Consider the following 16,713-nt stretch of genomic DNA (forward strand, 5'->3'; position numbering starts at 1 on the left):
TCGTGCTTAGGAAATTAACAAGACATGACGCCTTATACTTCATTTTGAAAATGTCCTCGGGGTTTCCGGAATTGACTTTTATTGTGAAAAGGCTTATTCGTTGACTGGGCGCGACTTCGGGATGCCAGTTATTCATCCGATGCCGGTTGCGCGCGCTCACTGATTCACGCACGCAGTAAGTTGCCGATTTGATCTTTGCATGATTTTGATGTCACATGCGACGCTGTGACGAAACATAGCGGCTTTGTTTTGATTTGATAAGTGCTGGCAAGTCTTAAGTGGGGCGAGCACGCGCCTTATTTGCAGAGATGCGCGTGCTTGGCGGAAGCAGTTTTATTGATGTGGGTGACTAATTGCACAAAATGTAAAAGTTGCAATCAGTGTTCAAACATAAGCACGTTTGCATTTGATGTTTTTTGCTGGTTGCAATGGAACATGGCAACAGCAAGCCTGTTTCATGCGATTTATATAATGGTATACTAACCCTGCGAGCATTTTGACGTCTAATGGACGTCTATTAGACGTCTATATTCTACCTAGATGTCTCGGCTAAAACACGTCTAAAAAAGGTCTAAAAGTGAAAGGTTTATAGACGTCGAATAGATGTCTATTACGTAGATGTCTGTTAGACGTCTACGCTATGGACGTCTACGGCAGTGTTTCCCAACCTTTTCTCAATCACGGCACACCTTTTCAATGGAAAAAATCTCGCGGCACACCGCCAACAAAAATCTGTTAAGCTCCTATATTAAAATCTGTTATATTACAACGAAACACGTACAGTCCTATTCCTATATATGTATGGAGAGTCGAATAATTTAATAGAAATAAATACTAAATATTCTTTAAATTGTATTCCTTTTTTTAAATAAAAGTGACAGTTTTTTGAAAAGGTTTTAGACGGTGTAAGAAATAAACTATTTAAAGTGATTGTGATTAAAATAAAAGAATCAATGTGATTTTGTTTACTGTTTTAGACTAGGTCTATAAATATTGCAACAATAAGAACAAAGTCACTTTTAAAGACGCTCTGCTGTTCTGACAGCAGCTGAGTGGCTATCACAGTCGAGGAATCTCGACTTGACTGCTTATTTTACGTATGTGAAAAATAACCAATCCAGGTTCTCCGGTTGAACTGCATGCTCTGATTTCCATTGGACCACAAACGCACCACAACCGTCATAGTGTCTGTCACTGTTAGCAAAAGCACACAGCAACACACACATAAACCGAATATGTGCCGATGCAATACAATCAGATCGACACAATATGAAATCTCAAGATTCTCCGATTCTCCACACATGCACGATTAGCAAGTGGCTGACCAGGCCTTGCGCGAACTGACCAGTGGTTTGGCGATCCTGTTTACAATGCGCTCCGTAATTAATATTGGACAATCCCACGGCACAGCTGAACGTCTCTCACGGCACACCAGTGTGCCGCGGCACAGTGGTTGGGAAACACTGGTCTACGGGATAGAGGTGTATTAGACGTCTATTAGACGTCTATATGTGAACGTTTTTTAGATGTCTACGGGATAGTTCATCTGTTCAACTGTTCATCTTTTGCCTACCTATTCCACACCTTCCCACTTACCAAAATTTCCAAATTTTCAATTTTGAAATTAACACCAAATTTTACAAAAATTTAGTTTTTCCCTTCTAATTTCTACATTTTTCAACCGATTCAACCCATTCCAACTTTATTCACTTTGTTCACCTTATGCTTACCATATTCACCCCCTTCACCCCCACTTCCACAATTCAACCCTTGACCCCCACTTCCAGAGTGGCGGCCATCTTGGATTGACCCTGAAGTGCCCCAATGAACCCGGAATGAACTGGAAGTGCCCAAAATCAAACCGGAATTGACCCCAAATGAACCGGAAGTGACCTCAGGTAAACTGGAAGTGACCCCAAATCAAACCGGAAGTGACCCCAAATCACACCGGAAGTGACCTTTTTAAACCGGAAGTGACCCCAAACAAACCAGAAGTGACCTCAGCTAGACCGGAAGTGCCTCTTATCAAACCGGAAGTGACCCAAATAGACCGGAAGTGACCATATTTCAACATTAAGTGCCCTAAATACCTACATTTGCGCTAACTTTTGCAAATTTTGCCCGATAAAACCCGTTTCAACATTTTAACCCCAAAAGTGAACCTCCTGAAGTCGTTTTTTTCCTTTTGTTCCTAATTTCAAAAAAGTTTGGCGCAATTTTTTTTTCTTTTAATTCCCATTCATTCTCTATTAGGATTCAAGATTTGGTCTAACTTCTACATTTTTTAACCGATTCAACTCGTTCCAACTTTCAACTGTTCATCTTTTGCCTTCCTATTCCACAACTTTCCACTTACCAAAAATTCTCTACAATTTTGTTTTTCTACTCTAATTTCTACATTTTTCAACTTATTCAACCACCTTTCAACTGTTCATCATTTTCCTACCTATTCCACAACTTCCCACTTACCCAAAATTCCAAATGTTCAATTTTGAAATTCACACCCAATTTTCCCAAATTTCCTTTTTCCCTTGTAATTTCTACATTTTTCAACCGATTCAACTCTTTTCAACATCATTCTGCAGCATTCCCCAAGTATTTATTCATACTCTTCACCTTCACACGCAATTTCTTCAGGAATTGCAAATTCTAGTTATTATTAAAGTGAGCGGAATAAGTAGAATACTACTTATTCCGCTCACTTTTTTGACGCTTAACTACTTCCACATACTTCAACCGATTCACTCCGTTCCACTTTTCACTGATTCCAAATATTCATGACACGGCTGCTTACATTTTTTTCGTTCAAAAAATTTTCCGTTTTTGCAAAATTCACAAAATTCCGGCAAATTCTTCCCCATTCATTCTTAACGGCAGATTCAACATTTCACATTTACGTTGCTCCAGTTTTAAATTCACTTAATTCAACACATTCAAATCACATTGGGGACATTCCCAAACTTGCCAAATTCAAAAATTTCACGTTTTCACTTTTAAAATTTGCACAAAATTTTGCAAAATTTCAATAAATTTAGTTTTTCACTTCTGATTTCTACATACTTCTACCGATTCAACTCGTTCCAACTTTCAACTGTTCATCTTTTGACTACCTATTTCACACCTTCCCACTTAGCAAAAATTCCACTCTTTCAAATTTGAAATTCAACCAAATTCTCCTAAATTTCGTTTTTCTACTCTCATTTCTAAATTTTTCAACCGATTCAACCCATTCCAGATCTATTCACTTTGCTCACCTTATGCATACCATATTCACCCCCTTCACCCCCACTTCCACAACCAAATATGGTTGTTAAAGACAAAGCCAAACAACTTCTGTACATTATTTATACAACTTACAGCTGGTTGAGACTTTTTGGAAATATGATCATATTTGATGTTTTTAATTTAGACGTCTATTTTAGGCCTATACATACACCAATTTTAGACATCTAAATTAGGTCTATATATAGATCAGACGTCTAATAGACGTCTATGGCTGACAGGGAATATAAACAATGTATATTATGGCCTCAAAAACAATTATGTATTCGAAATCATCTATCACTATCAATTCTAATTTCACGCTTCCCACTTTTGCCTTCCTTGTGCAAAAATGAATGTTTTATGTTTAAACTAAAATCAGGGTGCAATGGAATTTTGGAAGGTGTTATGCTAGGAAGACAAAGTTTTTAAAAAATAATACTGGGCAACGAGTGATTTTTTTTCTCAATTAATCGCATGTGTATATGTATATATATATATATATATATATATATATATATTCCCGGCAGGGGCACAATATGAGCAATGAGCGATTACCTTACCAACAGTCAGTGTGGGTCCTTAGGCAAGACCCTTAACGATACCGCCTACCTCAGAGATAATGAGAGTACAAGAAACGAAAGACATGCCGGCTCAGACGTCGCCCGGACAAACAAGGTCTGCGTCAGGTGCTGGGGAACCAGAGCACCCTGATGAAAAATGGGCTACTGGAACAAGACACAAATGGGCGAGATGCGAGAATAAGGATCTGTTGGAATGCTACTACTCCAGCAACCCGAGCGAGAGGGGTTACATGCGGAGAATGCGGGAACAATGGCAACTTCAATACCCACAGTCAACACTATCGGCCAAGCAACTAGTAGCTCAATGTTCCAATATCCATAAACGGCACCTGCTATCACAGCTCGAGATTGATGAGATACAACACAAATGCCATAACGAAGGCCAACCAGAGCACCAGGTCAGAGACGAGTTAAATCCATGTAAAAGTCCAGAGGTTGGGTAGGAAACCCCAATAAGCATAATCAAGCTGAACGAGGCAGCAACTGACCTGAAGAACAAGATCACGGTGAGAATGAATGCTCGGGAACCTAGATACACACTGCAGAGGCTAAGTGAAGTACCCTCAGAAAGTCTCCTAGAAGATGTGAATGCAGCATTGACAACAATTCCTACGGCTACCATCACTGAAACCAATGAGCTGATATACACCTCAGCAGCAGTGACCCTAGAAATGCTTGGCTACAAGAAGAATGACCATATGCGACCACAACAGTGCCCACCATGGAAGAGAAGGCTGGAGGCCAAAATCAAGATAGCACGGAGAGAAGTGAGCCAAATGACAGAGGCCCAGAAAGGTGCAATGAAAAAGCAAGTTCCCAAGAAATACAGCCATATACCTGAAGCACTCGAAACTGCCAAACAAAGACTCCAAGCCTTGGCCAGCCGCCTAAAGAGGTACACAAGAGAGAATGAAGCCAGACGAATAAACAGGTTGTTCACAACACAACCAGCGAAAGTGTACGCTCAGTGGCAGGGGAATAATAGCAGAGCAGACCCACCAAGGCTGGAAACTGAACAGTACTGGAAGGATATATGGGAGCGGGAGGCATCACATAAAAAGGATGCACAGTGGCTGGTGGCTCTGAGAAAGGACCACAGCAAGCTCCCTGAACAGAACCCAGTAACCATCACAGTGGCAGACATCCAGAGAAGAGTCTCAGGAATGAAAACCTGGACAGCACCAGGCCCTGACATGATCCACAGCTACTGGCTCAAGAAACTTACGACTCTCCATGAGCGCCTGGCAGCACAAATGAACCAGCTGCTAAGGGATGGGACTCACCCTAAATGGCTAACCCAAGGGCGTACGATCCTGATCCAGAAGGATCCATCAAAGGGTACAGTCCCATCCAACTACCGGCCAATCACCTGCCTCTCCACAACATGGAAGCTGATGTCGGGCATAATATCAGATAAGATCAGCAGGCACATGGATCAATACATGAGCACTGCTCAGAAAGGGATTGGTAAAAATACCAGAGGAGCAAAACATCAACTCCTGGTGGATAGAACAGTCACCCAAGACTGCAGAACTAGACGTACCAACCTGAGCACTGCCTGGATTGATTACAAGAAAGCATATGACTCAATGCCACATACTTGGATCACTGAATGCTTGAGGCTGTACAACATCAATGGGACTCTGAGAACCTTCATCGCCAACTCGATGAAACAGTGGAAAACCACACTTGAAGCCAATGGCAAGCCACTTGCACACGTGACCATCAAATGTGGTATATACCAAGGAGACGCTCTGTCCCCAATGCTGTTCTGTATAGGACTGAACCCCCTCAGCCAAATAATCAACAAGACGGGCTATGGATACCAACTCAGGAATGGGGCCACCATCAGCCACCTCCTCTACATGGATGACATAAAGCTGTACGCTAAGAACGAGCGGGACATTGACTCCCTGATCCACACTACCAGGATCTACAGCTCTGACATCGGAATGTCATTCGGACTTGAGAAATGTGGCCGCATGGTGACTAAAAGAGGAAAGGTAATCCACACAGAGGGGGTCTCACTCCCAGAAGGAACAATAGCAGACATTGAGGACAGCTACAAATACCTTGGAATTCCACAGGCAAATGGCAACCTTGACGAGGAAACAAGGAAAGCAGCCACAGCCAAATACCTCCATCGAGTAAGGCAAGTCCTAAGAAGTCAGCTCAATGGCAAGAACAAGTCCCTAGCCATTAACAAATACGCCCTACCAGTAATCAGGTACCCTGCAGGAATCATACGGTGGCCAAAGGAAGATATACAGACCACAGATATCAAGACACGGAAGCTCCTAACCATGCATGGAGGGTTCCATCCCAAGTCCAGCACCCTGAGACTGTACACTAGCCGTAAAGAAGGAGGCCGAGGACTAGCGAGCGTGAGAGCCACTATCCAAGATGAAACATCCAAGATCCATAAGTACATCAGGGATAAGGCCCCAACGGATGACGTGCTCAGTGAATGTCTCAGACAATGGGCATCAAAGGAAGATGAGATGCTGGAGGGACCATCCTGGGAGGACAAGCCCCTACATGGGATGTACCACCGAAACATAGCTGAAGTAGCTGATATCCAGAAATCCTACCAGCTAGAAAGAGCTGGTCTGAAGGACAGCACAGAGGCACTGATCCTGGCTGCACAAGAACAGGCCTTGAGCACCAGAGCAATAGAGGCCCAAATCTACCACACCAGACAAGACCCCAGGTGTAGATTGTGCAAAGAAGGTCCTGAGACAATCCAGCACATAACTGCAGGGTGTAAGATGCTGGCAGGTAAAGCATACATGGAGCGCCATAACCAAGTAGCTGGAATAGTGTACAGGAACATCTGTGCAGAGTATGGACTGGAAGTCCCAAGATCCAAGTGGGAAACACCTCCAAAGGTGGTAGAGAATGACCAAGCCAAGATCCTCTGGGACTTCCAGATCCAGACAGACAGAATGGTAATGGCGAACCAACCGGACATTGTGGTGGTGGACAAAGAGCAGAGGAAAGCCGTTGTGGTTGACATAGCCATCCCAAATGATGGTAACATTAGGAAAAAGGAACATGAGAAACTTGAGAAATATCAAGGGCTCAGAGAAGAGCTGGAGAAGACCTGGAGAGTTAAGACTTCAGTGGTACCTGTGGTCATTGGAGCACTAGGGGCAGTAACCCCCAAACTGGAGGAGTGGCTGAAACAGATCCCAGGAAAAACATCTGACATCTCAGTCCAGAAAAGTGCAGTACTAGGAACAGCAAAGATACTGCGTAGAACCCTCAAGCTCCCAGGCCTCTGGTAGAGGACCCGAGCTTGAAGGGAAAAAGATACCACCCACGGGGGGTGAGGAAAAAGTTTATATATATATATATATATATATATATATATATATATATATATATATATATATATATATATATATGCTCGGTGGCACACTGGTTAGCACGTCCGCTTCACATTAGGAGCGTGCCGGTTCGATTCCACCTCCACCCTCCCTGTTTGGAGTTTGCATGTTCTCCCTGTGCCTGCGTGGGTTTTCTCCGGGCACTCCGGTTTCCTCCCACATCCCAAAAACATGCTTGGTAGGCAAATTGAGCGCACCAAATTGCCCCTAGTTGTGAGTGCGAGTGCGGATGGTTGTTCGTCTCTGTGTGCCCTGCGATTGGCTGGCAATTGGTTCAGGGTCTACCCCGATGACAGCTGGGATAGGCTCCAGCACCCCCGTAGGGACAAGCAGTGTAAAAAATGGACAGAGAGAGAGAGAGAGAGAAGAGAGAGAGCAGAGACTCATGAACTAGCTCTTGAGGATGCCACCGATTTCATAGTGTGAGCCAGTATGTGAGCGTTCGTTCTGTTCTCATCTGATCACCGTCAGGGTGGTGGTGGTGAAGGTCCCTTCCATTCTTTCTCTTAAGAGCTGCATTGGTAGATGAGGATCTCAGAGCCCTGTGCAGTCTCACTTCTTGCCTCATCGTTCCCCGACGTCTCTTCAGTTAAATTTCATTTTTTACGCACTCTAAGAAATGACAAGAGGGTTAATGAGTGCTTCTTCAAGGCTGAGACCACTGATATGACTGACAATGTAATTAAATATCCACTTTCACCCGAAAAAACAGACCACAATTTTAAGATATATAAGCAACCAGTTGTCTTTCACTTTTTCACTTGTAGATGACGCTAACAGAAAACATCCATAGATGAGAATATCAATGTGCAGTCGTTTGGCCGGTACAAAACAATTGATGATGAAACAATGTAGTGATTTTAATCAGTTACTCACTAGGAAAACAACTTACTTTAAAATGTCACTTTCTATGTCAATAAAGGCTTCTCCTTCTCCCCAGTTTAGGGGAAGTTTTACTCCGTCGAGTTCAAACAAATGCAAATGGGTCTTCTTTTAGTGAGGAACGTTTTGCGATACTTAGCGCCAACTATCGGACAGGAGGGACATAGCAGTCACTGCGTGTCACTTCATCCACAAAAACGTGGCGCCGTTGCCATGACGTCACATCAGTCATCGGAAATGGCACCTACCATCCCGTGTTGCAAATATCAACGTGACGCCGCCTAGAAGCCACAAGCAAAATGTTCCTTGTGACTGTCAGATGTGGTTTCATCTTGTGGCCAAATAAAGGGGTGGGAGTCAAACCTTCATTCAAATCTTGGGGAAAGAATTACAACTTCACTGTGGCTTTTCGCACACTGGTATTGTGCACACAATGTGGTCAATCAGGGATGCCGTGAAGACGGCGACATTTGTCTTGACCAATGAAGTACTGTGCTATCAAAGATCACGTGGCGCTCTTGCACAGTATTGCTGTGTAATAAGTAGACGCATAGGAGGAGACAATCCATCTATTCGACAAAAAAGACGCATCCAAAAGCGAGACAGCCGTGAGCCAATCCGAAAGCAGCGTGGCGTCGCCTTGTCAATGTTGATACTACATGCCAATCCTTAACAAAATCACGGACATGCGCTCCCTGCTTGCGTTCAGTCAAAAGCTGCCGGCCGGGTGGAGCGGTGCCATCTAGACGACGACACGCAACCGAGGCGAGGGCTGACCTGCCGTGTGCCATAGAAATCCTGCTTTTGGGCAAGTAGACAAGATGAAGCGAGGTGAGTGGGGCCGCGGGCGCTGGGTGGCATGACCCGACAATCTGCGGGCGGGGCCTCAAAGCTTCTCTGTCCTCACTCCTCCTGCGTAGCCATGTACTCGATGGAGATCAAAGTGGAGCGAGACAACACCACCGGGGAAACGCGCGTCCTGTCCTCACACACCAAGCTTCCTGTCGACTGCTCTCACGGAGGGGTCAAAGTTTACGAGGATGAACAGAAAGGTGATGTTGTGTTGCATGTTGTGCGTCGTGAAGATGCGTCGCAGAGGCGGGAGGAAGCGCAAGTTTCAAGTTGGAGGGCTCACTCGTCAAACACGGCGCATTTGCACTTATGTCCCCTAGTGGTCCATGAGGTCAATGGCCAAGACGGCGTCCATCTGCTCAGCGCCACCGAGGTAGAAGAGCTCATCCTCAAAGCCGAGCAGGCGGCCGACAAGGTGGCCGAGCAGGAGGCCGTGTGGGAGGCCGAGCAGGTGGCCATGCGGGAGGCCGAGCAGGAGGCCGAGCGGGTGACCAACAAGGCGGCCGAGCGGGCGACCCACCAGGCAGCCGAGTGGGCGACCCACCAGGCGGCGATAGCGTTACTTGCCAAGTCACGCCAGAGCCAGGGATTCACAATGGCGAGCGGAGGCGAGGCGGTCCTGGTTTACCAGTGTGAGCTAGGCCAAAACCCTGGTCTGCAGGTCAGCGTGGAGGCGGAGCGCATCCCGATCCGCCAGGGGAACACGTCATCCTCGGGAGGCGGGGCGGAGCCCGAGGCGGCGGAGCCCCCGCCAACCAAGCACGAGTCACTAGGGGAGAAAAAAGCCTGCATGTGCTGCAGTGCGATGTGAGCCTGCAGGGGGCGCCACATAAACAACACTTCGTCATTTCCGGAGGGTGGGGCAAATATGGCCCCCGCAGGTTGCGGCATTTATAGCTTGGAAATGATCACGAATGCCGTCATTTCCGGAAGGTGGGGCAAATATGCTCCCCCTCCCCCACGCAGGTTGCAGCATTTAGAGCTTGGAAATTATCACCAATCCTGAAAGATACATTTTGCTCAAATCCGACTGGTTTCCGGCGGCTGGTAGGTGAAGTAGACCTCCAACTGGTTGCCAGCAAACATTCGCACTCGCACTTCTCGATTGTCTTATTAGTCATGTATTTATTGAAAAATTTTACACTTGTAATCCTCATGCATGCCCATTGCACGTGCAATTTCTTCAAGGTGTAAATTAAAAGCAAAGCCTGACTTCTGTCGAAGGTGGTCGTAGGAAAATGCGGGTTTCTTTAGGAAAAACAATGTCATCGTAATCCAAATGTGCCAGTGACGTCCGTCGACAGATGCTGTTGACCCTGTCATATCACAACCAAGATGGCGTTCAAAGGTTAATTGTCCCCAGGGAGGTCGCACAAGGGCTTCCCAGCGGGGGTCCAATGCACGATGCCGCGTGTGGCCAGCAGCTAACCCAGAATGGGCAAACTATGGCCCGCGGGCCACATCCGGCCCAGGGGGCCGTTTAATCCGGCCCGCCAAACCTGAACAAATTGCAAATTGGTCTTCTTTTAGTGAGGAACGTTTTGCGATACTTAGCGCCAACTATCGGACAGGAGGGACATAGCCAGGGCTGTGGAGTCGGTCGGATTTTTGCATCGAGTCCGAGTCCGGCCTCTTGACCACCGAGTCCGAGTCCGTGTCCGAGTCCGAGTGTCCATTTTTTCTGTTAATTCATGTGACCGCTTAGTCTTTATTCAAGGCTAATTCAGATCAAAATCAAAATAATGATATAAGCTGGGTGACATAATCATCCTTGACATTGGTACATAATGTAAACATTAGCCTAAGTGCAACTCAACATGGCCGCATTGATCGTAAGCAGGGCTGTGGACAGTATTCCTACGCGCATTCTCAGCAGCATGATGAAAATAAAATTGAACGTTTTTTTTTTTTTATTGTCGGACTCGGTGGACTCGGTCAAAATCAGCACCGAGTCCGAGTCCGGCAAAAATGACCGAGTCCGACCGAGTCCCCGAGTCCGGCAAAAATGACCGAGTCCGACCGAGTCCGAGTCCCCGAGTCCGAGTCCACAGCCCTGGACATAGCTGTCACTGCGTGTCACTTCATCCACAAAAACGTGGCGCCGTTGCCGTGACGTCACATCAGTCATCGGAAATGGCACCTACGTGTTGCAAATATCAACGTGACGCCGCCTAGAAGCCACAAGCAAAATGTGCCTTGTAACTGTCAGACGGTTTCATCTTGTGGCCAAATAAAGGGGTGGGAGTCAAACCTTCATTCAAATCTTGGGGAAAAAAATACAACTTCACTGTGGCTTTTTGCACACTGGTATTGTGCACACAATGTGGTCAATCAGGGATGCCGTGAAGACGGCGACATTTGTCTTGACCATTGAAGTACTGTGCTATCAATGATCACGTGGCGCTCTTGCACAGTATTGCTGTGTAATAAGTAGACGCATAGGAGGAGACACTCCATCTATTGGACAAAAAAGACGCATCCAAAGGCATCCATGAGCCAATCCGAAAGCAGCGTGGCGTCGCCTTGTCAATGTTGATACTTCATGCCAATCCTTAACAAAATCACGGACATGCGCTCCCTGCTTGCGTTCAGTCAAAAGCTGCCGGCCGGGTGGAGCGGCGCCATCTAGACGACGACACGCAACCGAGGCGAGGCCTGACTTGCCGTGTGCCATAGACATCTTGCTTTTGGGCGAGTAGACAAGATGAAGCGAGGTGAGTGGGGCCGCGGGCGCCGGGTGGCATGACCCGACAATCTGCGGTCGGGGCCTCAAAGCTTCTCTGTCCTCACTCTTCCTGCGTAGTACATACTCGATGGAGATCAAAGTGGAGCGAGACAAGACCAACGCGCGTCCTGTCCTTACATACCAAGCTTCCTGTCGACTGCTCTCACGGAGGGGTCAAAGTTTACGAGGATGAACAGAAAGGTGATGTTGTGCTGCATGTTGTGCGTCGTGAAGATGCGTCGCAGAGGCCGGAGGAAGCACAAGTTTCAAGTTGGAGGGCTCACTCGTCAAACACGGCGCATTCGCACTTGTGCCCCCTAGTGGTCCATGATGTCAATGGCCAGGACGGCGTCCATCTGCTCAGCGCCGCTGAGGTAGAAGAGCTCATCCTCAAAGCCGAGCAGGTCGCCGACAAGGTGGCCGAGCAGGAGGCCGTGTGGGAGGCCTAGCAGGTGGCCATGCGGGAGGCCGAGCAGGATGCCGAGCAGGTGACCAACCAGGCGGCCGAGCGGGCGACCCACCAGGCGGCTATAGCGTTACTTGCCAAGTCAGGAGGCGAGGCGGTCCTGGTTTACCAGTGTGAGCGAGGCCAAAACCCTGGTCTGCAGGTCAGCGTGGAGGCCGAGCAGGATGCCGAGCAGGTGACCAACCAGGCGGCCGAGCGGGCGACCCACCAGGCGGCTATAGCGTTACTTGCCAAGTCAGGAGGCGAGGCGGTCCTGGTTTACCAGTGTGAGCGAGGCCAAAACCCTGGTCTGCAGGTCAGCGTGGAGGCGGAGCGCATCCCAATCCGCCAGGGGAACACGTCACCCTCGGGAGGCAGGGCGTAGCCCGAGGCGGCGGAGCCCCCGCCAACCAAGCACGACTCAGTAGGGGAGAAAAAAGCCTGCATGTGCTGCAGTGCGATGTGAGCCTGCAGGGGGCGCCACATAAACAACAGCTCATCATTTCCGGAGGGTGGGGGTGGGGCAAATATGGCCCCCGCAGGTTGCGGCATTTATAGCATGGAAATGATCACGAATGCCGTCATTTCCGGAAGGTGGGGCAAATATGCCAACCCCCCCCACGCAGAATGGGCAAACTACGGCCCGCGGCCACATCCGGCCCACGGGGCCGTTTAATCCAGCCCGCTAAACCTGAATAAATTATATCATTAAACATTTTTCCTGCAATTACTAAGGAAACTATTATTTATAATAACAGTGTCGTATTTAATGAGAATCACTGATAGCAGTTTTTTGGTGAAATATTTTTTTAATACTGTTAATAAATGCATTTGTTTTCGAAAAGCTTTTTTTGAATAACCGTACTTTACTACCTACTAAATGTAAAAACCTTTTATGCAATGACCTTTATATGTCATTTCTATTATTTCACACAAACACCACATCCATCTGCTCCTGGTTCGCCCCCCCACTCCCCCTGGTCAGAACCCAATTCGGCCCGCCAGTCAAATAGTTTGCCCACCCCTGAGCTAACCCCATGCTTAGCTAGGCTAACTGTTTGGTTGTCTTAGACAAGTTGGAATGGACTTCTACTATAATTTGAATGGGAAAAGATGATTTGAGCATCAGGTGCAGGACGGGAAGAGTCGCATGAGGCCTACGTGTCCTCGACACCAGTCAAAATAGCGCTCCAATATTTTTTTTTTTGGTCACACTCACAACGGCGTATGCGGGAATTGTACTCACAGCAACTCCTAAGGCTCTGCAATTCTTCTTCCTTGGGCTCAGTCAGAGTGCGGCAAACTGCCGTCATTTGCAAACAGCAAAGGGGCGTTGGAGGAATAAATACAGCAAAAGGAAGCAGAGCGCTTCAATCATTAAGACGAGTCCCAAGTATTAGTGTTGGCAAGTGAGTGAACGATTCATTCAAAAAGAACAAGAATTGTTTATTTATTTTTTCTTTCTCATTTACAAAGGCGACCTGGAGGCAAAGTGTGTGAAGTGTCTTGCCCAAGGACACAATGACATGTGACTATGACAAAGTTGGGATCGAACTGCCAATCCTCTGGTTACTAAACGACCCACTCTACTGCCTGAGCCACAGCCGCCATAGAACTTCAACGAGTAGGTGTCGGTAATGTCCATTGAAGCTGGTGCCATCTCGCCATAAACAAAACGAAGAAGAAAATGACGTAAAGTCCCGTTCACGAACGAGTAGTGAATTGCATTTCCCGTTCACCAACGAACGAATCTGTGAGTGAACGAATCACTCACCGAGTGAATCACTCACCGAGTGAATCACTCACCGAGGTGAATCACTCACCGAGTGAATCACTCACCGAGTGAATCACTCACCGAGTGAATCACTCACCGAGTGAATCACTCACCGAGTGAATCACTCACCGAGTGAATCACTCACCGAGTGAATCACTCACCGAGTGAATCACTCACCGAGTGAATCACTCACCGAGTGAATCACTCACCGAGTGAATCACTCACCGAGTGAATCACTCACCGAGTGATTGGCATTTCCAGTTCACCGCGAGAGCGGATCAGTGAGGGAACGAATCCTGGCTTTCCCGTTTGCGAACGAGTCAATGAGTGAACTGTCTTCCTGTGCATCAACGGATCAGTCAGTAAATATGTTGCGTCTCCTGGGGTGAACTATGTAAGCCAGAATGTAGATTTACGATTTACTTATAGTAGGTTTTAAATAACGTGTATGCATATATATGCCTAAATGTTGTTATTCAATATATCGACTGCAGTTTCACGTTAGATTGCTGGTTTGAGATGTACTTTTATTATCATTATTATTATTATTTTAATAAACATTTATGTTATAACTTGTCTGGGTTTTTATTCCTTGTTTTTATATTCGCCAATCAAAACATAAAAATCAGACATTTGATTAACTGCTGTATATGACAATATGTGTGTGTTTTACGTTGTTATATGAGTTGGTGTCCCCCAAAATAACAAATGTTGGCATAACGATTTTTTTTCAACCTTTTATTTAAACACAAACACATTCGGTATAATAACACCATCAAGTACAAGCCAACAAATACAAAATTAAAATATCAATGTTGGCATACCGTGTGTCGGGTGGCAATGGCATAGCAGCAATGCTGTCTGTCACTCACTCACTCGTGAAGAGCAATCAGCAGCGCCAGCGAGCGTTAGATGGAGGAGGGACTTTAGCCAGTGACGTAATTTCCCGTTCACGAACGAGTCAGTGACGCAACTTCACGTTCACAACAGGTGTTGTGCTCGATTTGGTTCCCCCGTGAGATTTTGTTCCCCCTGCCGCGGGAGCGCGCACAGCTTGTTTGGAAAGCGAAAAACCGATGCCGTACGGCGTCGTACGGCGTCAGCACTATGTTGTTTTCAATAAAAACATGAAGAATTCACGTTTGCGTCAGTCAATTTTAATTTTTATAAAGGATTATTCTCATTTGATGTCTTTAAATTCATCCGCGTTCTGCCATTGAAGCGGGGTGCATTCAAAGACCAGTCGTACAGACGGAACACTCACTCACTTCACCAAAAAGCAACGATATAATTACGTGAGCTCTTTGCATAAACCTCGATGCAAAGAAACTCCTCCTTTTGGGTACCGTTACATGCTACAAGGAGTATATATTACAAAGGAGACTTTATTCTTAATTGTAATCATCATTCACCCATCCATTTTATTACTCAGGTATTTTCAAAGCAAATTAATATTGTTGCATTTATTAATTTGCTTTAAAATGACAGCGCAATATAATTAAAAGCTGACACTCTAGCAATGTCAAACGTGTTCATTTAAGAAAAAGCCACACACGTTTTGTGATCAAATCTTTCATAACGACAATGATTTGAGTGAATTGATTTGAATGAATAATTGAGAAGACATTTCAGTTCTGAAGGCTCCTTTTGTCCCAAGCAAAGTGAAAGGTGGTGGGATAAAAATTGTAACAGGAACGCTATATTAAATGTCAAGCCGTGAATATTTGTGCCCCCCTCCCATTTTGAGAACGGTGTGTCCTAGACTCCAGCTGTTTTTTTTTCTGTCTTCCTGGGGGTCTGCTCAGGTAGTGTGGCAAATTTGAACAGGTTCCCTCATTCCTAGCCCAAGTTACAGGGGGGGAACATATCCTCACGGGTGCCCCGTGAGGATATGTTCCCCCCCCTTATTTTGAGAACGGTGAGTCCGAGACTCCAACTGTTTTTTTCTGATGATTTGTGCAGTGATACTGTTATTAATGCACTTTATCAACGTCTTTGGCCTTATTTTGGTCAAACAACTTTGTTTCGTTATCATATAACATACATCAAAAATAATGACTTTAAACTTTATTAAAAAACATTATTATCTATTTGTTTATTTATTTATTTAACATCCAATATTGTAAAGTTATCAGTGCACAAATCATTTATTTACATTTACACCGTTTTAAATGGGGGGGAACATATTCTCACAGGGCACCCGTGAGGATATGTTTCCCTCCCTGTAACTTGGGCTACAGACTCAAGGTCTGTCTGTATTAGTACTGTTTATTGAATTATATCTTGCAAAATTATCAATGAAGTTAAGAAGTTGAATATCTTAATATTGTTGTCGGGCCAATTAGTGGCCCAACAACGTTATTAAGACATTATAACTGGCATAACTCAATTGGCATTAATTTTGTTCTTTACACATTTTATTGAAATTATTGACAGACGTGCACTGATAACTTTACAATATTGGATGTTAAATAAATAAATAAACAAATAGATAATAATGTTTTTTAATAAAGTTTAAAGTCATTATTTTTGATGTATGTTATATGATAACGAAACAAAGTTGTTTGACCAAAATAAGGCCAAAGACATTGATAAAGTGCATTAATAACAGTATCACTGCACAAATCATCAGAAAAAAACAGTTGGAGTCTCGGACTCACCGTTCTCAAAATGAGGGGGGGGCGGGGACATATCCTCACCGGGCACCCGTGAGGATATGTTCCCCCCCTGTAACTTGGGCTAGGAATGAGGGAACCTGTTCAAATTTGCCACACTACCTGAGCAGACCCCCAGGAAGACAG

The 16,713-nt window shown here is 45.6% G+C and overlaps 1 protein-coding gene across 2 annotated transcripts; it reads left to right on the forward strand.

Annotated features, from left to right (window-relative positions):
- Positions 1 to 90: 90 nt before the first annotated feature.
- palm1a (paralemmin 1a) lies at positions 91 to 14,561 on the forward strand. 2 transcript variants are annotated; one of them, XM_088394980.1, is made up of 6 exons: positions 91 to 175; positions 8,826 to 8,947; positions 9,037 to 9,168; positions 9,289 to 11,682; positions 11,772 to 11,894; positions 12,015 to 14,557. In XM_088394980.1, exons 2-4 carry the CDS (start codon positions 8,938 to 8,940, stop codon positions 9,777 to 9,779), a joined length of 633 nt encoding a protein of 210 aa, XP_088251106.1. In that variant the 5' UTR covers positions 91 to 175; positions 8,826 to 8,937; the 3' UTR covers positions 9,780 to 11,682; positions 11,772 to 11,894; positions 12,015 to 14,557. The 2 variants fall into 2 exon arrangements, with proteins under 2 accessions (XP_088251106.1, XP_088251105.1); XM_088394979.1 differs by having other exon boundaries at positions 9,037 to 11,682; positions 12,015 to 14,561.
- The last annotated feature ends 2,152 nt before the right edge of the window (positions 14,562 to 16,713 follow it).

The sequence above is a fragment of the Syngnathus floridae genome, chromosome 13 (assembly GCF_059516105.1).
Source record: "Syngnathus floridae isolate MCC-2025c chromosome 13, RoL_Sflo_1.0, whole genome shotgun sequence".
Lineage (NCBI taxonomy): Eukaryota > Metazoa > Chordata > Actinopteri > Syngnathiformes > Syngnathidae > Syngnathus > Syngnathus floridae.